The 26693-nt window shown below is 40.4% G+C and overlaps 1 protein-coding gene across 9 annotated transcripts in view; it reads right to left on the bottom strand.

The window, feature by feature from the left end:
- Nucleotides 1–26693, bottom strand: part of STARD13 (StAR related lipid transfer domain containing 13) — a 505433-nt gene that overhangs the window by 151329 nt on the left and 327411 nt on the right. For 2 of the 9 annotated variants that reach the window (XM_069601571.1, XM_069601573.1), the window contains exon 1: nucleotides 16504–16943. The exons of 6 other annotated variants lie outside the window; for them this stretch is intronic. In XM_069601571.1, the coding sequence (XP_069457672.1) occupies nucleotides 16504–16672 (169 nt within the window). In that variant the 5' untranslated portion in view covers nucleotides 16673–16943. Of the gene's footprint in view, nucleotides 1–5515; nucleotides 5869–16503; nucleotides 16944–26693 lie in introns of those variants that run through there. One more of the 9 variants, XM_069601582.1, reaches the window with a different exon arrangement.

Below are 26693 nucleotides of genomic sequence, written 5' to 3'. Positions count from 1 at the left end.
GAGCTAAATCCTACGTTTATCATTTCTTTATCACCACAGTTAAAATCCTCAGCCGTCAGGGTAAGGTAATCACTGTAACAACAAAACTAAACTATAATGCTTGAGCTGTGGAAGAAGATAGAGTCAGCGAGCCCTGGGTTCAAGTCCTAGTCATTTGGGTTAAATATGAGCAAGTAACTTTAGCCTGTCTGGGTCTCAATTATTTAGCCTTTTGCTAACTCATTGGAAAAGACCCTGATGCTGGGAAAGATTGAAGGTAGGAGGAGAAGGAGACAACAGAGGATGAGATGGTTGGATGGCATCACCAATTCAATGGACCTGAGTCTGAGCAAACTCCTGGAGTTGGTGATGGACAGGGAAGCCTGGCGTGCTGCAGTTCATGGGGTCGCAAAGAGTCGGACACGACTGAGCAACTGAACTGAACTGAACTGAACTGACAATAGGAATACCAACAGTACCTACTCTTAGGAGAATTAAATGAGACAATTATTTATCATGCCTAGACACAGTCTGGCCAAAATACATGTTCCTTGATTATCATTCGCTCTCTCCATTAATTCTGACAACTTCAAACCCATGTTCACTTACTTATCTTTCTAAACAACTGCTTACAACCAACTACTTCTCTACTCACATTCTCTCAGTAGCACCCCATTACCTACCACAGAAATTTCAAATTCACTGAAGTCTGGCCTCAGAGTTCTTTTCCAACCTTATCATCTCATTTCCTACAACCACTCACTTTTTTTTTTAATTAAAAATATAGTTGATTTACAATGCTGTGTTAGCTTATGGTGTATAGCAAAGTGACTCAGTTACATATATTTTTCATATTCTTTTACATTATGGTTTATTATGAGATATTGAATATAGTTTCTGGTGCTGTACAGTAGGACAGACTACATTCTTTTTCTTTTTTTGGTAGTAGCTAATTGTCAGCTTTTTTTTTTCCTAAATTTATTTTTAATTGGAGGATAATTGCTTTACAATATTGTGTTTGTTTCTGCCATACATCAACATGAATCAGTCACAGGTATATACCTATGTCCCCTCCCCCTTGAGCCTCCCCCCCACCTCCCACTGTGTCCCACCCCTCTAGGTTGTCACAGAGCACCAGGTTTGAGCTCCCTGTGTCATACAGCAAATTCCCACTGACTGTTTTACATAAGCAGTGTATATGTTTCAATGCCACTCTCCCAATTTGTCCCACCCTCTCCTTCCCCAACTATACAGTAGCATAGACTACATTTTTAATTACTTAAATCTTACTTTTCAGTTCATTCTGCTGCCCTACTTAGAATGAGTTCCTCTGATTTTTGCCCAGTGGAAACACAGTCTTTCCATAGCTCAGGCCCAATAACCTTTTTTCCTTATATTACAGCCCTGCTGACAATGCACTCAATATAAATGCCTATGTTTTGATAACCTGTTAGTCATTCTTTTGAACTGTCGGTGTTAATGATAGTTTATGTCTTAGCTCACTTAACTGTAATCTCCTTGAGGGCAGTGATCATGCTTTATATATTGACAATTTTCCATCACACTCAATATCAGCAAAGATTGTGCAATTGACTTTGAACAGTTATTTGTTGAAATACTGACTAAGTTAGAGTCTCCATTAGTGTAACTGATGGAGAGGAAGTGATACTCATTCCCAAAATGTAGCCTCTCTTAAATATTTGTGTTAGTTATCACAATGTTACCAAAGATGATTTCACGAGAAACTCTCCACCAACCCAGTCCTCCCAGGGGGAGCACAAATGCTAGTGTCACAGTGTTAGCGCAGGGGTAAGCTCTCTGTAAACTATGTACCCTGACTTTTTGAGAACTGAGAAGAGCAACAATGCGCTTTTCACCAGAAGGGAGAGTTCCGTGTTCTTGGATGAGTTGTTCACAAGGAATTAATCCACAGTGGAATGGACCACTTTCTGTTTCCATTCTGTTTCCTTTTCAGACAAACGAATGTACATTGAGCCCTGAGTAAGTGCACTTTGCACTCGCCTCTGTGATAAGCACTTTATATTTCATGGCATAACAACTCCAGGCCGTGGATGCTATTATTTTTATTCCCATTTGAAATGAGGAAACAGGCATATAAAGGTCATAGAACTCGCTCAAGATCACAGAGCCAATCCATGCTGGAACTAGGATTTGAACTCAGGTCCAGGAAACACCAAAGCCCAGGTTTTCGTTCACTGCACATTGCACCTGCAAGCTACACAGCCTCCCAGAGCCAAAGGAAGGATGTCTGAGAGAATCCTTCTCTCATAAATCAAGGCTCTGAAGACTTCCTAAGTCCCATGTCAAGTTATTTGTATCAATCACAAGACAAGATAATTTATTTAAATGGCTACTCGTTGAGCAGAGCCAGATAGAATCAAGAAATGTGTTCTGCTAAGATAAAGGCCACAGAGAAACTTAAGAGCATCATGAATCTGGGTGGTGGTGGAGAGATGCTAGTCTCACCCTCATATGCAAGATGCAAATCAATAAGAACAGGCCCAAACATTGGAGCCGTACAAAGCAAGCCCCAACTCTTTAGTTCAAATAAGCCAGTTTTGCTGGAGAAAAGGTTTTAGGAAGCCTTCACAGGCTTGGTTTATTCTCCATCAAACATGCTCCTTCCTCTTAATTCATAAAGGTACCCCTCAAATGCCACTGTACTCAAGACATTCAGCCTTTCCAAGTAAAAACTACAGAGTATTCAACAAGATTTTCACAGTGGTCTCAGCTTAGTAATTGCCCTTCTTCTTGGAATCTAACATCATCAGCACACTCAAACACTGAAAACAAAACAAACGAAAACCTGGTATCAAAACTATGGGACAATCCCCCAACATCTTAAATGTTGGTAAAAATGTGCCTGCTTTCACCTTTCTTTCCTAAGGCTACGCAGGCCAGGCTGTGCTTGGCAAGGTCCCAGGAAAGCACTGGGCACATCCTTCCTTCATCAGATAATCTGGGCACATGACATCAGGTTCCTTCAGGCCTCTCGGACTCAGGCAGTCTGCTGGGACCATGGTTAAGATCTTTCAGGCCTCCAGCTCGACAGCCACACCAGGCTATCCTGCCTAAGAGGACCATCCACATTGCCCATTAGCCTTGGCAGGAAGCCCAGTTTATACTGGAGATTCTTAACATGGAAAGCATATGATCTATGACACACTGGCTTGTCAAAGTCCCCGAGTCTGTCACACCGTATCTTTCACTTCAGAAGGTTCTCATGACAATGGGAAATTATTCTGTAAGAGTGAATTAGCTGAGTAAAAAACATGATGTGAAATTTCTGACATCTCAGAAAGGCAGAAAAATAAGAGAAAGTGGAGTTTAAAATGATCCTAATTAATGATATAGATTCCCTCACAGCACATCAAATATATAAAAAGAAAATGTATAATAAATTTAAGAATTAGTATACCTTGCCTATTTGGAAAACAACTAAAAACAAAACAAGACCACAGAGTGGCTCATTATTTTCATATCCTGGAGGGGGATATAAATTATTATTCAAGGAAGAGAAGCAAGTGTGGTGATGTGTTGTGTCTAGCTGAGAACTAAAGAGTTGGAGCTTGCTTTGTACGGCTTTTGTGTTTGGGCCCGTATTCAGGTCCAGAGATCCCTAACAGGTGCCCTGACATCACTTAGCCATGCCAGAACTGAGGATGACAACTTCTGTTTGAACTGATTTCACACTGATTTTTTTCTCTTGATGATATCGCTGAATAGCAGGAGGTAGTATATTATTCCCATTTGATAGACGAAGAAACTGAGGCACTGACAGATTAAATAAAAGTATTTGTGGTCATCAGGTCACGACAAAGTTGTCCTAGAACCCAGCCTCCTGCCTTCCAGTTCCCCAAGCTTGCCTTACAGTCCAGGTTTCTCTTTTCACTGGAAACATCTCTATTCTACTTAAGACTCATGGTGGTCCTTTGCTCTCAAGATTCATTTTCACTGTAAAGTTTTACAGTTGCACATAATTCGTGTGTCTGGTTGTTTTACCCATGATATAGACTGCTTGTATTGAAGAAGCAGGGTGATCTATACTATGCGTTATTTCTTTAAAAACCAATTATCTGAGAAAACCTCAAATCACATGCAATCAACTACCAAAGAATTAACCTTTTCTCCTTAGAAACTCCCTTCCCTGAGTACTCACACAAGCACAGTCAGTTCATCAATCTCTTTATGTAAATAGCAGTCATGCAACAAGGGAGGAGGTCTGTTTATTATTTTTGATCCTGTTTTTGCTTCTGGCAAAATTTCACAAACAGCAGAAGTTGGCAGAACATTGATATTTTCTTCTGACTGGCTACTGTTCTCCAGCTACAAGCGCAGAGCACAACTGCGACTATTCTGGTCTGCAGGCCTCAGCCATGACTGAGGTCAAAACTGCAAAATTTGGAGGGAAAAAAAAAATCTCCATCCAGGGCTTCTGTTTGGAAATGGAAACCCTGGTTTAACATAGGCTTTCCTTCCAGTATAGAACTGGTGAGTTAGAGGTCTAGAGTCCGGAGAATACCACAGGTCTGATCTATTTCCCACCTGGATTCCCACCTGCAAAGGCCCACGGTGAAGATCACATGAGCCACTGAGCTCCGGGGCCCTAAGAACCCTGGGGAAACCTGCGGGCCTACAACATCTACCCTCAGCACTTTCTAGGAAGAAGCATGGCATTTTGCAGGATCAGAAGTAGGGAAAGGAGGTTGGGGGTTGAGGAATCTGTTCTTTCCCTCTGTTATGCTTGCTCCTACCTAATCTTGTTAGATTCCTTGCCAAAGGCCAAATGCTGCTGCCCCAACGTTTACTTTGGACAAAGCGTCCATGATGAAGAGCAGCCAGCCCTCAACAGGGTGGTGGGAGGGCAGTTAGTGTGCAGGATGATCACGAGAAACTGCTGCTGGTTTTGGAGGTAAAGTCCTCCAACAACTTGAGGGGCTGGTTGAGCCCAAGGCTGGGGGTGGGGGTGGGGGTGCAAGGAACAGACAAGGCCCAAAGTGATGATAAAAACAACACACTGCTTGGATCCAGGCAGACTCGTTTACATAATTGTAAGGCTGCTGGAGTTTTCCGTAGTGAATGACGTGGGCTTCAGAATCACACAGACTTGAGTTAAAACCCCAGCTCTGCCACCTACTTGCTGGGAAACTCTGGGAAAGTTACCTAACTCTCTGAGTCTTTGCTTACTCATCTGAAAAATGAAGGCCTGTAAGTGTAAGGCCTTGACTGTTAGGCCTTCCTAGTAAATTTAACTCTCGTGTCTTCATGAAAATTAAATGAAATAGTAATATATGTGCTGAAAACAGTCCTGGGTACCTAATAGGGAACCCTCAATAAATGTGGGTATAAGTATACTGTTAGTGTTTTAAAATTTTTGTAAACATTTTAAGAGCTAAAATTTGAGCCATAAAATTTATAAAAAGTCAAGCCATCAATCCCAGACCCGAATATTTGATCTAAATGCATAGAAACATTAGTAAACTATGTTGCCTCTCCATGACAAACCCCAACTTACACTTTTCTTTTCACTTGGGTGACCCAGTGGAAAAGTTCTGCTCAGCCCAGAAGGCATGGCTCGCCCGTACCTCGGGACACAGCTGCGTAGACTCCAACAGTCAGAAGGCAGCGTCATTGACAGTTAATGAGCTGAAAAGAACCTGTCTCCATTCCATGTCATTCCTGCCTTGTGGAACAAAACAGAATAGAAGCTGCAGTGTCCACAGCCAGTTCCACTCAAGTAACCAACGATGGGACACAGAGACAAGAGAGAGAGGAGAAACCTCATGTGAAACAGAAATAGAATGGCTCCACAAAACAGTGTTAATTGTAGAGCTGGAGGTGAGGAAGTAATTTTACTCTACGTGGAAGGGGGAAAGGAAAAAGTTGGACTCTGAAACCATCTCTACCCTACCAGTTAGTTAATGTTTTACAACCATATTGCTCACTGCCAAGTTTCCTCATTAGATCAAGTGAGTCTATATTTATCGATAGAGTCCACTCAAGGAAATGTGCTTTGCCGTTCAGCAACACCAAGTGAAAATTAATCTGCTTCCAAAGGAACAACTTGGGAAAAGGAGACTGGAAACATTTCAAAGTAGGAAAGTTGCATGTGCATCTGTCAGGTCTCTGAAAGATTCCAGGGAACACGGCTTCCTAATTTGAGATGATTAGGACTATCTTACACACTTATTCAAAAAGACAGTGCACATGGGCCTGCTCCACAAACTCATGCATTCTACCAGTGAACACATTACAATGATAATAGCTCTGCAGGGTTTCCAGGATGCCATATGTAGACATCAAATATTTAATCTTACAAAACAAGGCTTCTACAAAGTTCAAGATTAACATTTTAGTTAATGTTGTTTAGTTACTATTAATAACTATTATTAATAACTAATCTTGTTTAGTTATCAACATTTTAGTTTACCAAAATGGAGGAGGACCTAAGACTACATATAATCCATAAACAAATGAAGCAAAAGAATCTATGTTGACTTAGTCCATTCAACTCTTAAGGACAAATTTCCACAAATGTTAATGATCACATTCATATGCAGTCTTTCATCATGGAGGAATTCAACAATTATGAAGAACAGCCCTCAATGAAAAGGAATGAAAGTCTTAGATGAAATGGGCAATGAAGGCCTCTTAAATAACTTGTTTGAATTAGTTTGAGAAACAGAGTGCTTAATTTTCAAATTGCCAACTGGTCATTAGAAAGTTTATTTACATTTTACGGCATTTCTTTTCTATGAATTCCTCTGTGCAGAGACCACTGTAATACTGAAGTTTCTACAAAATTAAGAAAAATCTCAGTTAACTTGCAAGTAGTAAAGAACCCACTTGCCAATGCAGGAGACATAAGAGACTCAGGTTCAGTCCTTGAGTCAGGAAGATCCCCTGGCAGAAGGGCATGGCAATCCACTCCAGTATTCTTGCCTGGAGAATCCCATGGACAGAGGAGCCTGGCAGGCTATAGTCCATAGGGTCACAAAGAGTCAGACATGACTGAAGCAACTTAGCAAGCACAGAGTTAATAGTTTAAAAAAATCACATGATGACAGGGGAACTCATATATTACAGATAAAGCCATCAGCTCTGTAGATATAACCATCTACAGACTGGCCAGTGAGGCTTGTCTAGAACCTTGCTCCCACCCCTCCCCACTCCCACCCTGATGACCTCCCTGGCCTTCACTCCAGTCTAGCAAAAGCACAGCCCCCTTTCCCCCAGCACTGCTGCTCTCTCTCCTCTTCACAGTTTACCACCAAGTCGTTTCCAGAGCCAGGAACATTTCCTGCCTCTTTTATTGGCGGAAGGTGGGGATCAACAGACTTTGCTATTTATCTTTATGAGTTGAAACTCAGCCTAAACCCACCACTTCAGGTCAGTTCAGGGCAACTGAGAGAGTAACTGCTGTGCCCAGGAAACCACAACTGGGAATGACAATGATTTTCATTATGGCTTAAGATAAAAAACAAAATAATAACAACAACCCCTCTGCCCCCCTCAACACATACACCTTTTGTTTCAGATTTTGTAGGGGACACTTTCTGAGGACACAAAAAATGGGGCAGTAGATAGATATGCCTGCCTTAGCAAACTTGGTATACAGGACATAATTTATTCATTTGCTCGTACAGTACCTTGAAGGGCCAAATGTACATGGATGTTTGCTTACTATATTTTCTTATATTGAGCCCTAGTCTTTAGATAAGAATGGTTGGAATGCGATTGTCATTGGAATTGTGAGTCTTTCTTATTTCTTATAGTGATTTTAAATATTATAGATAATTTGGGGATAGTAAAACTTTCAGAGGAAAATGATTTTATGACTACTGTATTTTTCTTTCCAGTGTGCCCTCTGGTGAATACAAATGTGTATGAAATGCCACTGTTCACTTATAGAGATGGAATACTAATCAAAGGTTCTTGGCATCCATATGCATGATTTTTGAAATTACCAGGAAGAGGAGAGTAGGAATGCAGGGAGAGAATGCCTTCTTCAGCTCAAGATACTGACATGTAGATTAGTTATTTGGTGACTGCCAGTTCCTTTACAATCTCCACTCTCTCCTCTACGTGTTTTATCAGAATGTTAGAGATGTGGCAATGCAAAACACTGGTATTTTAGTCAGCTCCGCCTGTCAGACCTCTACAATTGTTAGGATTCCTATGGTTTGTGAGGGAAGTCACTTGAGAGCCTAGCAAGACATTTCAGATGTATTTCTATTGATTTCTTTTTTCTAACAGCATCAGCATGTTCTCTATTTTTAAGTCATTTTCTAACCATTCCATTTAAATTCCTTTTGACCCTAAGCTTCTCCAAAAAAAGAGAATTCATGTCTTTTCAAATAATAGTGTATCCATTTTCATAGTAATCTGTGTCTACCCTGCCCTATACTGCACCATTCTACAGTGATTGCCATGACCCTGTATGACTTTATGGCATAGGGACTTGGGTGACACGATATGGACTAATTCTTCATGCCTTCTGTTGCAGCCTCTTGATATTCTGTGGATTTCTCTCAAAAAGCATCAGTCATAATGCAGATGTTAATTCGTTATCTCTCGCCAGCAGGAGGAAAAAAAAAAAAACAACCTTAAGAATATCTGTAGTCTTCACGGAAAACTTGGTAAGTTGCTTATACAACTGGACCAAACAGATTTTACTATTAAAAATGACCTATTATCTATCAGGTCACTTTATTCTGTCGTTCTGAGAGGGACAGTATGTAACCAAGGATACAACTGGACCCTGAGTTAGAAATTGACTCTGAGCCACCAGGGAGAATTTGTGACCCCTAAAGACTTTCCTGTTTCTTTCCTGTGGGGCAGTGACTCTACTTCCCAGCAGTAAAGGAATATTCTGAATCAGCTGCTATAATGCCGGACCCTTTTGGAACTCAACTAGAACTTTGGCTTTATTGTAGGTTAGACAGATCCAGAGCTAAAAAGCAATCATTTTTTTCTTCTGGCCCAGTAGAATGTATTTTGTAGGGTTACTTGAAGATTATTTGTACTATTATTATAATGATTAACTCTGCCCATATACCTATCCCTTCAGTTTTCTGCTGGGCAAATGTGCAGAGGCCACCTAATCAGGTTAGGATCTTCCTTTTTATTTTCATGAAAGATATCCTGCATTTACCCAGCTGATTTTTAAAGTATATGGAGTTGGCCTTATTTGAAAACAGAATACTTGCAATGTTACTCTGTAAGATATAATCTCAAAGTATTAATTCATGCAAGAAATATGTTCAAACAAAATGATCTGAATGAACCACCTGGCCCTGCACTTTCCTAAACCAGACTTTCCAAAATGTGTTCCTTGGGGAACGTGGGTTTCACATGTGTCACTTCCTGGTATCCAGTAAAAAATGGTTTAATGATGAAATATGTGAGTTTAAACAAGGTTAAATTACTTTCTGCAGGGTTTCTCTGAGCCTTTCATAAATATGAATTTCCAAGAAAGGAAAGGGGATGTAGTTTTTCTCAAAATTACTTAACCGCAAAAACTTCTTCCTCCTGACTATCCATCTAAGTATCCATCCATCCATCCATCCATCCATGTTACTAGAGTTCTCAGACACAGCGAAATTGTCTCCAGTTTCCATGCTATTTCTAGGTCAAGTCAGGGAATCAGAGGATTACATACTGAACCTCCCTGTTGTGAGCCGCCCACTCCATCCTCAAATAGTTTTACTGAATTAAAATTTATTGTTATGCCCCTACTTTCACTGTAGGATGCTGTAAGGGGTTTGCTATTGAATCCATTGTAAGAATGTTAAAAAGCACAATGGGATTTTTTTATGAGAAACTGCTCCTGTATACCAAGTCCCAGGGAAAGCTGTGCTGCTATGTTTTTACCTTACGGACATTGAAAATCTTCCCTGATCATGTTTTCCTCTTTCCTTAGATTAGGAAGCCTCAAGCTAAACCTGCAGCATGCTTTTAATAATTATTCAGGACCTTACATTATAAATTTTTATATAATATCTCTATCTATCTCTTTTTATCTTATTAATTGACCTACTTAAAACTCAACATTCAAAAAATGAAAATCATGGCATCTAGTCCCATCACTTCATGGCAAATAGATGGGGAAACAATGAAAACAGTGACAAACTTAATTTTCTTGGGCTCCAAAATCACTGCAGATGGTGACTGAAGCCATGAAATTAATAGAAGCTTACTCCTTGGAAGAAAAGCTATGACCAACCTAAATAGCATATTAAAAAGCAGAGACATTATTTTGACAACAAAGGTCCACCTAGTTAAAGTTATGGTTTTTCCAGTAGCCATGTATGGATGTGAGAGCTGGACCATAAAGCTGAGTGCTGAGGAACTGATGTGCTTTTGAACCGTGGTATTGGAGAAGACTCTTAAGAGTCCCTTGGACAGCAAGGAGATCCAACCAGTCAATTCTAAAAAGAAATCAGTCCTGAATATTCGTTGGAAGGAGTGATGCTGAAGCTGAAACTGCAATATTCTGGCCACCTGATGTGAAGAACTGACTCACTGGAAAAGATCCTGATGCTGGGAATGATTGAAGGCAGAAGAAGGGGATGACAGAGGATGAGATGGTTGGATGGCATCACTGAATCGATGGACATGAGCTTGAGCAAGCTCCTGGAGTTGGTGATGGACAGTGCTGCAGTCCATGGAGTTGCAAAGAATAGGATGCAACTGAGCGACTGGGCTGAACTGAACTGAATCAACCTACATGTTTCCTTTTCACCAGATTTATCTTTTTAAAAACTGAGTTGCATCTTCTCTGAACTACCTCAAATCCTTTAAGAAAATGAGGTAGAATGTAAATTAATATACAATGTCTTTACCCACACCAAAATCATATTCAGATTGCCCCTGAGGAGAGAAAAGATGATTTTCACATGATCCTCATTTCATTCAAAGATCTGGTGAGCAATGCATGATTTTCTTCTTGTGTCTTCTTCCCTAGTCTCAGCACCTCATTCTCACAGCTAATGAGACGCAGGGACAGAGCACATGATCATCTGTTCCACTAGATTTCCACCAATGTATTTTCCTCTATATGGGCTCAGTGGTAAAGAATCCTGCCTGCCAATGGTTCAGTCCCTGAGCTGGTAAGATTTCCTGGAGGAAGAAATGGCAACCCACTCCAGTATTCTTGCCTGGAGAATCCAATGGACTGAGAAGCCTGGTTGGCTACAGTCCATGGGGTCACAAAGAGTCAGGCACAACTGAGCAAGCATGCATTTTCCTTTATATAGGAAGTTTACTAAAACCCACTTGTTTTCTATCTAAGTAAGTCTGGTCTGTCAATTGCTCAGACCACTACTGGTGATTTTCTTTCTTTTTCCCTCCCAACTTGTGCTTCCAATTGGCCATGGTTAGCTTGCTGGGGAAACGGGGAACCTTGTTTTATAAGAGTTAACCAGTGCCCCAAATTTACTAAGAATTAAAGCACTGATTATGGGATGGGGAGGGGGAGAAATGAGGAAAAAATGAATCAGTGAATTTCTGTTCACTTCAATTAATGTCACAAAATCTGCATCTGGGAAGAGTGTTTATAAGTTCAGAACTAATAAGCTCAGTGGAGTGTAGCCATGAAAGTCACAATTTGGTTAAAGTTAAACTCTCAAGTTTTATATGTGTACAAGCATATTGTTCTTTGATAATTTCCTTCTAGTTCTTATTTCTTGACTGCTCACAGTTTTACCATGTGATGATTTTTAAAATGTTATTCAAACTTAATTGACTTAATTCACTTAACAGATTTTCCTGAACTTCTGGTTGAATAGTGTCCTTTCTGAACAGGCCCTTCAGTCCACCAGCACAGAATAGAAAGAGGCTCTGATTTCATGAAATGTGAATTTCTGACAGTATTTTTTTTTAAAGAACTTTTGACCAGCATGACTGACACATTCTTACCCTGTTTTCAGTTTCCATCTGTCTTTCTGTGGGTGTATTCATCCTCTATTTCTGAAAGTAGTTGACTAAGAGAATGCTAAGCACAGAGAAAGGGCAATTCCAAAAAAAAAAAAAAAAAGAAAAGCTAGATAATTATTTAATTTTGGCTGACGGTGCTCAGTTGGTGGAGGTCTCTTACACCAGGGATGAGCAATGCCACCACTTAGGTTGGGCAAATCCCCAAGATATCATTTGATGGGCAAATCCCCAGCATATCATTTGACTTGATAGAGGCATGAGAGCGAATACATCATTAATGCCCAGTTTCATTCCCTGTGAACATAAAAATGGCAGTTTATTCTACTCTAGTTGAGTTCAGGGGCTATCTCTAAAAATAGTCTCAGATAAAAAGTCAATGAAAGTGCAAGTCCAATTTTCACTAATTCTCCTATTAGTGAAATTTCTACATTCTACATTTTCTTTCAAGAAAAGAGGTGGTTTTTTTTTTTTTTTTTGTGAGCATGGGGGTATACAACTCTGTGATCTCTACAATCCTTGTAAGAGGCCAGGCATTACAATAACTCTATGGTACAGTCCAGGACTCCTGAGAAAGAAAGGTTTTACAAGTTTCTTTATAATTATAACTAACCTTTACAGTTACAGCTTATACTGACATTTAAATAGTCCACAAGACAGGACATCCTAATGTTCCTAGTAAATTGATAATGAAAGCGTTAAACAGGTAACAAAGAAGCATGCCTGGGTAGATGTTGAATGACACAATAAGGAAAATGTAAATAAGCATCATCTTTCTCTTAAGGAATAACCTGTGATCACAGAATCCTAGAAGTTTAGAGATGATGGGAACTTCACGTTTATTTAATTCAAACTCTTTCATTTTATGGAAGAAGAAAAGAATGGCCCAGAAAAGTTGTTACTTTCCCCAGATCACACAATTAATTAGCATCAGAAGTAGAATTAAAATCTGACTTCCATTTCACTATTTCCTTGACAAGATGTAGAAAAATTAGAAGTCATTGATTTCTTCCACATTAGATTGCTGCTCTGTTTCCCTTTTGGGTTTTGTCACTCTGGATTTAAATTTCCCAGCTTTATGCACTCTAGTTCAAGGAGTTATTGACTCAACCACAGAAAGATCCTGAGAACCAGAATCACAGTCTGACCATCTCATTTCCTTGTCAAGAAATGAAGGCCCAGTGAAAGTCTGAAACTTGCCACAGCAAAAGAATGAGAGAGTGTCTAGACAGAGCCTGCATCCCTGTCTCCTCTTTTTTCCAGAGTTCAGTGGACTTTATTGCAATCAGGTCCATTTCATGCTATTTAAGGCATTAACATATTTTTTACATTTAATAGCATGATGAATTCTTTCACAAAGCAAGTAATCACACTTATATATCTGCCTCAATTTGAATTTTCCTAGTAAGGTGTATGTGTACAGACTTAAGCATGGTGCACATGTAGCCAATAAACTGTAGCCATCTAATGACATAAAATCCCCACTCTCCCCTTCCATGGCCTAACATGCTCTTCCTCCACCTCCTTCGCATCCTCCCTCTTGTCCACTCCAAGTGCCTGCCTGAGAGGGAAATAAGGACCGTTATTATTTCCATCCTCTCTCCCTGTAACAATTTCCCCATTGATTCAGCAAGATTATGGGGTAAGGACTATGAGCAATATGACTTACATGATAAGTTTTTACTCTGCAAAACAACATTCTATTTTAAACATTGCTTCTCTTTTTAATTGGATTTAAGACTCCAGAACTAAAGAGACAGCTACAGAAATGGTGCATGTATATTTTGGAGCATACCCTAAGATGAGCAAGTTTAGATTCATCCTGGGTTTTAGCAACTCATTCTGATCCTATGCATCATCAAAGATTCCTTTATTTCCCTTTGTTTTTCCCTCCCATGAGTGGATCTACTGCTGAATCATGTCCATGCCATTCAATGATTTATCTCATTGTAATGAGGTCAGAGAGGAGCAACTTACTCCTGTTTGCACTGTTCCCAACAGCCATGAAAGACTATGTCTTCATGCCCCCAAACTGTATTAATACAATGCCCAATCTTTCTTGAAATATCCATAGCAGAGTAATGAAAACCATTTTAGTGAAGTGGCTGTCATTTCAAGATACCAATAAGTGAGCTACAAAAACTAATAATGCTATTAATTTAATATGCACTTGATAAGCTTTAACTGAATGACTGTAGGCCATTAGTAAAATAACCAGACATCATGTACTGTTGGGTACTAACTGCTCAAGGAAGGTAAAACACATAGCGCTTTGTTCCACCAGAGAAATAGGACCTGACTGGAAGTCTCATGGTGATTCTATAATATGGTTCAGTGCTATATCCTGAGTAGAAAAGATTGAAATATACAGTTCAGAAATCAACCACAGGTTCGGTAGTTTAACCCTCACTATAAAAACTAAAAAATGGTTTAGAGTATGATTGAGCATGGTCTCTATAGATACATTCAAATACCAGTTCTTACTATGTAACATTGGAGAAATTAACTAAACTCTATGTACTTCTGTTTTCTCACCTTTAAAATGGGTATAATAATAGTACTCACCTACAAGGATTTACTTTTTGAGGATAAAATGAATTGAAATACATAATATAAAACCCTCAGAGCAGAACATGATACATTATAAATGTTCAGTCAATATTCTCTACTATTACAGTAAACCAATGTATTCATACAGTAAACCCAGTAAAATCATTTTGCTTCTGCTTTCTCAAAGTCTTATGATAAAATTGCACATTGTATTAGTAACTCACCACTCAACTCATTATTAACAAATAACAAGCTCCTAATCATTGGAGTGTTGGAATTCTTTCATGCTTTACCTATGATCCTGTCACTTAATTTTTAGGCAGTCATTAGCTTCAAATATTCCACTGCCCAGTATAAAAAAAAAAAGTAAGAATGCTCAAATTTTCTAATTAGACAAAATGAAACACGGACACAGAATACTCTTTCAACAATCATACATGTGTTCATAACGTCTCAAGTCCTTACTGGAAAAATAATCTTCATTCCAGAAAGAACATCAATAATTTTTAATGAAATAAATCACTATAACTTAATTTAAGGAGATTTACAGAGATATTTCAAATTATTTGTATGCAATGTTTCTAACATAATACACTTTATGAGCATGCTGAAGAACATTTACAGAGCACAGACTATATAAGCCATCAAACTGTCACCAAACATTTATTGAGCCCCTATGTCCATAATGATGATGATGTCTGGTAAAGCACTATTGTTAGAAATCTCTAAAACTAAAATGGAGCTGGCTTTTATTCTAAGCCTAGTGTATTTTTAAATCAAGCCACAGGGAAATGATTACTTTTGTTTCTATTCAACCAAGACCTGCACACAGAGTTTATGGAATGACATAATATCCTTCCTGAAATCAGACCGGTATGTAGGACCAGTATCCTTCACACATAACCAGTTCCTGAACCTTTAAAAACAAATCCTAATTTCCAAGGAAACAATCTCATCAAATGCTGCTCACTAGAATACATATTGTTCCTTTTGGAAACATTACAATAAGATTTTCATGATTACGAACCCCAGCTTCCCCTCTAAAATTCAATATAATCTTAAACTCATTTAAGTGGAAGTTGTATTTTTATAACAACTCTAGAAAATCCTGGTCAATTTATGTATCACCAATATAATAATTTAGCTATTTAGTTAGTCTGCAAGGGGCTGGTTATAAACTTCATAAATATATTGTATATGTGTAGGTATGTGTGTATGTCTTTTAAATGGGCAACTGAAGTTTCTTAGGAATGCTCATCTTTCTACTCTACACAAACCTCCTAAGATAAACACATTTTAAACTATTTCTGGAGCATGAAGAGTTTTTGTGATTTTTTTCCCCCCTTGAGAATAAAAAGGGACATCTAGCAGCTTGTAATCAGTATCCTCTCCTGTCTGCCTTACAAAGCTGGTGCTTCTGTCACAAGATTTGTTTTGAGGTTAGCAGACACCTTTATCTTTTACCAGAAGAACAATATCAACAAATCAGTGGTAACTGCTGACATAAACGTACAAATAGGCAGAGAATGTGATTTTGGTTGTCAGCCCAAGGGCCTTAAGAATAGAATTTTAAACTTCTCCCTTCACTAACAGTGTTCTAAAGAATCTTGGCAGGGTGGAAGTTAGTTCTTTCTTCCCCCTCTCCTAATTAAATAAACAAGTGTCCAAGTTTTAAGTGTGACAGAGTGTGAGGAACCTGCTGAAAAGCTCCTAAAATCCGTACTGAGGAAACCTGTCTCATTTATTCTGTAGACACACATTAAGTTTTGGAAACTGATGGTTCACTGTCCCATCCTGAAGTTTTCTGTGGACTTTACCGTTGAGTTATGTGGCAGCTAAGTGCTGTCACTGTTTGCTTAAAACGGCAGCCTGGAAGTTATTTCTGAAAGGTATGCGCGCCGTGGCATAGAAATCCATATCTTGTAAAGTGAAAACAGTCATTTTTAAAAATGGGGTTAGCATGAAAGAGAGCCCATAGAAATCAGAATTAGCAACAGCCTTCCGCTACCAGCGACTCACCTTGTTGAATTTTAGTCACTAGCTGATGGCGTGCTAGAATCCGGCTCATCCTGTAAGGAGAGCGTCTCGTAGTCTGATCAAATCGCAAATACATCTCCTGGCCCTCAGGTGTCATGGCATTTAGATAGTAGCAACCTGAAGCTGGGGTCCGGGGTCCCTGACTCAACATCCCGGCAGACTTTCTTCTGCCCCCTCAGTCTGCCCTTGTGGCGGTTTCCGTCTGCCTCCAGCCTCAGTCACTGAGCGAGGCACCCAGCCCGGCAGAGCGCAACAGACCCAGCGATTTTTTTAAAAAAACAAAAAAGGAGTGCCAGGAGCCACAACTCAGAATTCCAGCCCTCGGCTCTCACGTGACCTCGCAGACCCAATCGCAGGGAGGCAGGAGACGGGACGGGACGCGCCCGGCCGCAAGCCCCGGGAGAGGCAGGTCCCGCAGATCTGATCGCGGCGCAGTGCGGGAGGCCCACGCGAGCACTGCCCTGCCCTGCCCGGCCTGGCCTGCCTTCGAGTTGACGAAGCCGGGAGAAGCGGCACTCACGGGGAGTTCAAAGGAAAAGAGAGAGGGAGGAGAAAACGGCCTCAGAAGGAAAACAATGCCTGGGCACAGGAAAAATCTTTCTGGTGTTGAAGGTTAGGGAAAGCACGCTCGCCTTCTCCCGGGCAGCTGCAGCCCAGCCGGGTAGAAGATGGGTGTGACAAACGACGTACGCGAAAAGCCGCTTCACATAAGCATAAGGCTCTGAGTATAAATGACCACCCTTCATTACAAAGAAATAAATAAAGCTTTTCCAGTGAAGAGTAAACTTGAGGTGCTTTAACGCCCTGAGTAAACACACTCCAGGCCCCTGACCCTCGGCATGGGAGGTTGAGAGCTCTTACAGAGGAGACTGGCAGAGGTCAGCGTCTTTGTTGAATATCTACCCCTTTAAATTTTCCACTTCCCCAATTTTTTAACCACCCAGAGGCAAAATATTGATATTTTGAAAGTACCTGTCTCATTTAAGACACTGCCAGGAATCACTGTAAAAATGCAGATTCATGCAAAGCTGCTCTCACCAAGCTGCTTGTGATCAATAGAGGAGTTATGCAGAAGTGCTAATACAGGCTTACAGGAAAGGGGCCTCAAAAAGACACAAGAGCAATGTTAGAGGAATCAATATTATTTTTGACTGAGATGATGAGAGCAGGCCACACAGAGAAAGAGACCTTTGGGTGGGATTTGAAAAAAAAAAAAAAAAGGGTGGGATTCTGACAAGTAGAGCCTGAGGAGGGTCTGTGCCCACATGTGTGGAGATCTGGAACCAGAGTGTGTGTTTAAGGAAACTGCCAGTAATTCCACTTGGCTATATCTGAGTATACATATGGGAATAATTAGCGTTTTCCCTCTATTTTTTCTCTCTAATATTGTTTGATGTGAAGAGGAAAAAAAAAATCCATAGAAAACATGTTATCAAATTCTGAGCCTGCGGCTGAAGGAATAAAGTTCTTTGAAAAAGAGGCATATGGCCAAGTTGTTCTTATAGTTGGCTGACTCAAACTTAAATATAGCCTGGCCTGGGATTTCGAATCCTAATAATGAAAAACTCTCAATTGAAAGTTCAACAGGGCTTAAATTAGGGCCTTGATTCTTGCTGTGTGTGTCAGACCTAACGTCTTTCCCTGTGGAACCGTCTGCAATTCTGGGAAGCAGCTCATTTCGCATAAATATCTTACTAGGTAAAAGTGAAAGTCACTCAGTTTTGTCTGACTCTTTGTCACCCCATGGACTGCAGCCTCTGTCCATAAGTGGCAAGAATACTGGAGTATTCCAGTACTCCAAGAATATTGGAGTACTCCAGAATACTGGAGTGGGTAGCCGTTCCCTGCTCCAGGGGATCTTCCCCACCTAGGGATCGGATTGAACTCAGGTCTCCCACATTGCAGGTGGATTCTTTACTGTCTGAGACACCAGGGAAGCCCTATTAGGTAAATGAACACGTTAATAAAGATCCCTTGGACCTTCACTGGAATATATTCTCTCTCATAGCAATTGTGAACCTCTTCCGATAATCATGCAAAGAGGAGGTAAGGGTCAGGTTTTCAAGTCAGCATTGATACAGGAAAGAAAAGGAAGCTCTCATGAGTCATGGTGTTCTTTTTCCATTTTTATTTAGGATTTGATCAGAGTTTTTCTACTCCAAGGGATCTTCTGTGGACAGTGAAAGGGATCTAATATCTAGTGCCGCTTATGCAGGAAGCCTGGGCATGCATGGCAGAAAGGCTTAGCACTCCACTGCAATATTAGATACTCTGGAGGTCTACTCCCCCAGCTCAGATCCAGCACTGGCTTCTGTCTGATGGAGATAAAGATGTCAGCCACCTTGTGGACACCTTTGGTTTGATAGTCTAGTGCTGAGAATGTCCTTGCTGTAAATACCCACCAGTTATTACTTTTCAATGGGAGAGTATAGAAGAGTAGAGAGAGCAAGAAGAAAGGACCTTGCAAACCTTGGATATGTTCTGGAAAACCAAGCAAAGGGAAGGAAACACAGGAAATGATATATAGTTGCTTTCAGGAAGCAACAGTTAGAACTGGACATGGAACAACAGACTGGTTCCAAATAGGAAAAGGAGTAGGTCAAGGCTGTATATTGTCACCCTGCTTATTTAACTTATATGCAGAGTACATCATGAGAACGCTGGACTGGAAGAAACACAATCTGGAATCAAGATTGCCAGGAGAAATATCAATAACCTCAGACATGCAGATGACACCACCCTTATGGCAGAAAGTGAAGAGGAACTAAAAAGCCTCTTGAGGAAAGTGAAAGAGGAGAGTGAAAAAGTTGGCTTAAAGCTCAACATTTCAGAAAACGAAGATCATGGCATCCAGTCCCATCACTTCATGGGAAATAGATGGGGAAACAGTTGCAACAGTGTCAGACTATTTTTTTGGGTTCCAAAATCACTGCAGATTGTGACTGCAGCCATGAAATTAAAAGACGCTTACTCCTTGGAAGGAAAGCTATGATCAACCTAGATAGCATATTCAAAAGCAGAGACATTACTTTGCCGACTAAGGTCTATCTAATCAAGGCTATGGTTTTTCCAGTAGTCATGTATGGATGTGAGAGTTGGACTGTGAAGAAGGCTGAGTGCCAAAGAATTGATGCTTTTGAACTGCGGTGTTGGAGAAGACTCTTGAGAGTCCCTTAGACTGCAAGGAGATCCAACCAGTCCATTCTGAAGGAGATCAGCCCTGGGATTTCTTTGGAAAGAATGATGCTGAAGCTGAAACTCCAGTACTTTGGCCACCTCATGCGAAGAGTTGACTCATTGGAAAAGACTCTGATGCTGGGAGGGATTGGGAGTAGGAGGAGAAGGGGACGACCAAGGATGAGATGGCTGGATGGCATCACTGACTCGATGGACGTGAACTCCATGAACTTGATGGACGTGAGTCTGAGTGAACTCCTGGAGTTGGTGATGGACAGGGAGGCCTGGTGTGCTGTTCATGGTGTCGCAGAGAGTCGGACACGACTGAGCGACTGAACTGAACTGAACTGAACAATTAAAAAAAGACTGACCATTCTCAGTACCAACCTTGTAGTTTGATACTGATGTGGCTGCATTTAAAAAATAAATAGGAATGATTCTTACTAAAGCACTGCAGTGTATCCTGGCCAGGTTACCATTTGAAAAAATCATAATGCTTCCTTTGCACAATAATGAACACATGAATACTGAAAGTCCTGAGGTGTTTTGTTCTGAAAACATCAAGATCATAAATATGTATTCTTTGATATATGTAAACAGATACAAAATGTGAAACATAGTATTTCATAGGAGATGGCAATGAAGAACAAGAATTTTATGCAAATTAGAGGAAAAAGGGAATCTGAATTCCCTGAGTAAAAGACAGACAATTTAGAAGACAGCCCAATTTCTCTAAAAATCAGTCTGAGTAAAGGGATTTATGAAGGACCATGTATAACATCTTTGTCTTCCCTGTGTCACATCCAACTTATTTTTTTATGGTTCAAGTGTGTGTATGCTCAGTCGTTTCTGACTCTTTGTGACCATATGGATTGTGGCCCACCAGGCTCCTCTGTCCATGGGATTTTCCCGGCAAGAATACTGGAGTGGGTTGCCATTTCCTCCTCCAGGGGATCTTCCCAACCCAGGGATTGAACTTCTGTCTCCTGCATCTCTTGCATTGTCAGGCAGATTCTTTACTGCTGCGCCACCTGGGAAGCCCATTGGTTAGAGTAGTATTTACAAATCTATACAACTGTTCACCATGGTTTTGCCTTTGTGTGTGTTCAGAACCATATTTAAGGCAGGTAAGTAGCATTATTTTCTCACTAGCATCGTTAATATCTTATTTTATGCTAATGTTTTGCTATGAATCCTAAGCTCTTTCAATGAATTCTTTTATCATTTGGCCCCAGTGTTAAAAGAATCACCACTGGGTGGGCAGTTCTGCTTGTTGTAAATGTAAAATCAAGAAACTGCTGATAATTTTCCCTGGGCTGAAATGTTCTCCGTGCGTCTCGTGGACAGAGGTCTTCCTCTTCACTGGTGAGTGAGTGGGTGAGGACCAAATGAATCGGAGAGGGAGAGAGTGCTGAAAACCCAAGATGCTGGATTTCCTCCTTTCCAGTGCCTTCAAAAGTGAGGAAAATGGATGGTACTAGTTTTTCGTTTTCACCTGCTTTTCCTCTTTCCTAATTTGGTCATTAAGAACAATCTTCCCTCAGACTATTCAGGGATGGGATAAACAAATCAATATTGGAAACCAACAAGAACAGTGAACAGGGGAATGGAAAAGGGAGAGTGGGTAACAAAGCTAAGAACCCCCTGGGTGCTAACCCTTATGCCATTTACATGTCACATCTTTAATTAACTCCATGGAAACTCTCTGTGCTATCCTATAGATATGATTTTGTCAAAAAGGAAATTAAGACTCCCAGAGGTGAACAAATGTCCCAGGTGATACAGCAACCAAGTGTAGAGCTTCTGTGTATCTCCAAGCTGATGATGTTTTAACTCTTTCCACTATTACACACGAGGGACAGGAAAGGGAAAACTGTGGCACTAAAAGGGTGCTGGGGAAATTGGATAAGGGAGAAAATTTTAGGAAGAATATACTGAAAATCATCTTAATCCTATTTAATTGTATGTGATGGAAATATGGGTATAGGGTAACTGAATTCTTGCAGTGGTTGAGATCAAGGTGCCGTTAGAGTAACATACACAGCCCAGAGCCTTTAATTAGACCAGTGAGAACTATGCCTGCTTCTGGAGTAACTTCAGACTGAGAGCTGGAGATCCACCCATTCCTTACCCAATCCTACAGTGAAGAGGCAGCCTGACGGCCTCTCTGTATAACAACTCTCTTCTGAAGGGTAGGCTGTTTGCCCTCTGCTTTCTACTCGTCCTCAAGACTAACTCTGCATATTGGCTGGCCTCTTCGATGGCATTTCTTCCTAAGGCAAACACTCCAAATACAGCCAAAACTCTGAAATTTGACTTCTAAACAAAACTTTTGGTATTTAAAATTTTTAAATCTTTTGATAAATGATCCCAGATTAGCGCTCAACAGAATTTTGTGTCCACGTGGCAGAAAGTGAGGAGCGCTTTTACAGAAGCCAGGAATGTCTCATTGTGCTTTCATCTGTCTGCTGCTCCTTCTGTTCCTTCATGCACATTCCAGCCTCCTCATCAGCCTGTTCAGAGGGCGCTAAGGCAGTTCTGCCAAGTAGGAAAATGTTTGAGATACAAGTGGTTGGTTGAAAGAAAGCAGAACCAATCTGGAGGGTTGCTTTTGAAACTACTTGAATCCAAAGGTTGTGGTTTCATATCAAAGCTTCCTGTGGGCTCTCAGGCTCATTTCAAGAATTTCTACCAGTTGATTTGTGATGTATGTGCCCCATTTTTTTGTCAATAAACCTTTCCAATATGCATACATCACAGGCCTGATGACCAGTGCAAGCAAGCCGGGATATTAACATTCACAGCCATGACCAGAACCATGCACAAAAGGCTTCATTCTCTTCTGATTCAGTTTTTCCACCTTGGGCCATGTCTCCCACTTGAAGTCCAGATCTTACTGCAAAAACTTCTGGGTGGTAATGGATTTCTTTTGTTTTTTTTTTTTTTTGGTCTAGCCCTCGTTGCTCTCTTTAGTTAACTTCATCTCTGTAGGCCTTTCAGAGCGTATTCTCTGCCCTCATTCCATCCCCTGGGGATCCAGCCATCAGATCTAGTTCATATGGCCAGCGATTTGGCCTGACTTGTCCTGGGCTCACTGCCTACACTCATCCATTTCAGCCAAACCAAAATTCTTTCACTTTTATAAGTTGTTTCAAAGATCTGGAACTGTGTGCTTTCCTACTCTTTCACCCTGTCAAAACCTACTGCCTTCAGAAACAGTTTCATGACTAATGCAAAAACTTTAGTATTAACAGTCATGTTAATACCTGTAAATATTGGTTGTGTGACACATTAATTAGATTAGATTGTTACATGCTAATATGGAGTCCATTTGTTCATTTCAACTATTACGCACATAACGTTTTTATATCTTGGATTTGGAAAAGATATTAAAAATCTTCCAATCCAACCACCCAATTATGATACAAGTCATGGTCAGATCAATGAATGAATGTTCTACCCAACAAATATGAGGTGTATTACCTCACTGAGGACTACAAGCTATTTAAGAAAGATTTGCTTATAATTTCAATCCATTGGTTCTAATTCTGTCATTTGGAATTAGGACAAATCTGTTCCTTCTTCCATGTGCCTGTTCTTCAGATATTTTTAGAAAACCAACCTCTTATAAGACTCTCCTTTCATAGGTTAAACATTTTCCATCAAACCACACAACTTCTAACTATTTAGCAAGCTGATTGCTGTCTTTTGGATCTGCTCCAGTCTGTCAGTATCTCTTTAAAAATACTGTTCTTACCCTAAACTTAAGCTCTAGACATGGCCAAGCAAAATAGTATATGGTACAGGGTGTGGGTACCTCCTGCTCTCAGGGGATTGCACTCTTGTTGATCCAGTCTGAGATAATGAGAGGTTTTATTTTTTTAATCTATATTTACTCAATCATTAATTCAGCATGGTATTAATGTGAATTAATTAATTAATGCCTGCACAGCACTGCAGTAAGTATGAAAGATACAATGGTGAATGCGATGTATTTGTCCTTGTCTCAAGGGACAGTCTGGCAGGGAAGACAGAAAAAAAAAACTCACTATTAGACGAATGTTAAGTGCTATGTGGGAGGCTGTCTCTATCACCTCAGACTATGTTAGAGTCAACATAAGTGGTGTTTCTGTGTTTCCATAAGATCTGTTGTTAAATGAGTGTTCTCTATCCTATAATTAACAAATGACCTTTCAAACTTAAGAGCAGCTTTTTAAGCTTATTAAAATTACTGTTGTGTTGTTGTTTAGTCAATAAGTCATATTCGACTCTGCAACACCATGGACTGTAGATGGCCAGGCTCCTCTGTCCATCGAATTTTACAGGCAAGAATACTGGAGTGGGCTGCCATCTCCTCATGCAGGGGAATCTTCCTGACCCCGGAATCAAAGCGTCATCTCCTGCGTCCCTGACATTGGCAGCTGGATTCTTAACCACTAGCATCACCTGTGAAGCCCCAAGGAATTATTGACACTTTTAATTCCTGATTTTCTCTTCCAACAGTTTTCATTTCAGTTCAGTTCAGTCGCTCAGTCGTCTCCAACACTTTGTGAGCCCATGGACTGCAGCACACCAGGCCTCCCTGTCCATCACCAACTCCTGGAGTTTACTCAAACTCATGTCCATCAAGTCAGTGATGCCATCCAGACATCTCATCCTCTGTCATCCCCTTCTTTTCCTGCCTTCAATCTTTCCCAGCATCAGGGTCTTTTCAAATGAGTCAGTTCTTCGCATCAGGTGGCCAAAGTATTGGAGTTTCGGCTTCAACGTTAGTCCTTCCAATGAACATTCAGGACTGATTTCCTTTAGGATGGACTGGTTTGATCTCCTTGCAGTCCAAGGGACTCTCAAGAGTCTTCTCCAACACCACAGTTCAAAAGCATCAATTCTTCAGTGCTCAGCTTTCTTTATAGTTCAACTCTTACATCCATACATGACTACTGGAAAAACCGTAGCTTTGACTAGATGGACCTTGTTGGCAAAGTAATGTCTCTGCTTTTTAATATGCTGTCTAGGTTGGTCATAACTTTTCTTCCAAGGAGTAAGCATCTTTTAATTTCATGGTTGCAGTCACCATCTGCAGTGATTTTGGAGTCAAAAAAAAAAAAAAGTCTGTCACTGTTTCCACATCTATTTGCCATAAAGTGATGGGACCAGGTGCCATGATCTTAGTTTTCTGGTTGAGCTTTAAGCCAATTTTTTCACTCTCCTCTTTCACTTTCATCAAGAGGCTCTTAAGTTTTTCTTCACCTACTGCCATAAGAGTGGTGTCATCTGCATGTCTGAGGTTATTGATATTTCTCCAGGCAATCTTGATTCCAGCTTATGCTTCATCCAGCCCAGCGTTTCTCATGATGTACTCTGCATAGAAGTTAAATAAGCAGGGAGACAATATACAGCCTTGATGTACTCCTTTTCCTATTTGGAACCAGTCTGTTGTTCCATGTCCAGTTCTAACTGTTGCTTCCTGATCTGCATACAGATTTCTCAAGAGGCAGGTCAGGTGGTCTGGTATTCCCATCTCTTTCAGAATTTTCCACAGTTTATTGTGATCCACACAGTCAAAGGCTTTGGCATAGTCAATAAAACAGAAATAGGTGTTTTTCTGGAACTCTCTTGCTTTCTCGATAATCCAACAGATGTTGGCAATTTGATCTCTGGTTCCTCTGCCTTTTCTAAATCCAGCATGAACATCTGGAAGTTCAGTTCATATACTGTTGAAGATTGGCTTGGGGAATTTTGAGCATTACTTTACTAGCGTGTGAGATGAGTGCAATTGTGTGGTAGTTTGAGCATTCTTTGGCATTGCCTTTGGGATTGGAATGAAAACTGACTTTTCCAGTCCTGTGGCCACTGCTGAGTTTTCCAAATTTGCTGGCATATTGAGTGCAGCACTTTCACAGCATCATCTTTCAGGATTTGAAATAGCTCCACTGGAATTCCATCACCTCCACTAGCTTTGTTCGTAGTGATGCTTCCTAAGGCCCACTTGACTTCGTGTTCCAGGATGTCTGGCTCTAGGTGAGTGATCACATCATCATGATTATCTGGGTCGTGAAGATCTTTTTGTATAGTTCTTCTGTGTATTCTTGCCATCTCATCTTAGTATCTTCTGCTTCTGTTAGGTCCATACCATTCTGTCCTTTATTGAGCCCATCTTTGCATGAAATGTTCCCTTCACATCTCTAATTTTCTTGAAGAGATCTCTAGTCTTTCCCATCCTATTGTTTTCCTCTAGTTTTTTCACTGATCACTGAGGATGGCTTTCTTATCTCTCCTTGCTATTCTTTGGAACTCTGCATTTAAATGGGTGTATCTTTCCTTTTCTCCTTTGCTTTTCGCTTCTCTTCTTTTCACAGCTGTTTGTAAGGCCTCCTCAGATAGCCATTTTGCTTTTTTGCATTTCTTTTTCTTGGGGATGTTCTTGATCCTTGTTTCCTGTACAATGTCATGAACCTCCATCCATAGTTCATCAAGCACTCTGTTTATCAGATCTAGTCCCTTGAATCTATTTCTCACTTCCACTGTATAAAGGGATTTGATTCAGGTCATACTTGAATGGTCTAGTGGTTTTCCCTACTTTCTTCAATTTAAGTCTGAATTTGGCAATAAGGAGTTCATGATCTGAGCCACAGTCAGCTCCCAGTCTTGTTTTTGCTGACTGTATAGAGCTTCTCCATCTTTGGCTGCAAAGAATATAATCAGTCTGATTTTGGTATTGACCGTCTTCTCTTGTGTTGTTGGAAGAGGGTGTTTGCTATGACCAGTGCGTTCTCTTGGCAAAACTCTATTAGACTTTGCCCTGTTTCATTCTGTACTCCAAGGCCAAATTTGCCTGTTACTCCAGGTGTTTCTTGACTTCCTACTTTTGCATTCCAGTCCCCTATAATGAAAAGGACATCTTTTTGGGGGGTTAGTTCTAAAAGGTCTTGTGGGTCTTCACAGAACCGTTCAACTTTAGCTTCTTTAGCTTTACTGGTTGGGGTATAGACTTG

This window comes from Ovis canadensis, chromosome 10 (assembly GCF_042477335.2).
Source record: "Ovis canadensis isolate MfBH-ARS-UI-01 breed Bighorn chromosome 10, ARS-UI_OviCan_v2, whole genome shotgun sequence".
Lineage (NCBI taxonomy): Eukaryota > Metazoa > Chordata > Mammalia > Artiodactyla > Bovidae > Ovis > Ovis canadensis.
The sequence above is the reverse complement of the archived record's forward strand: the minus strand, read 5'-3'. Positions and strand labels throughout refer to the sequence as shown.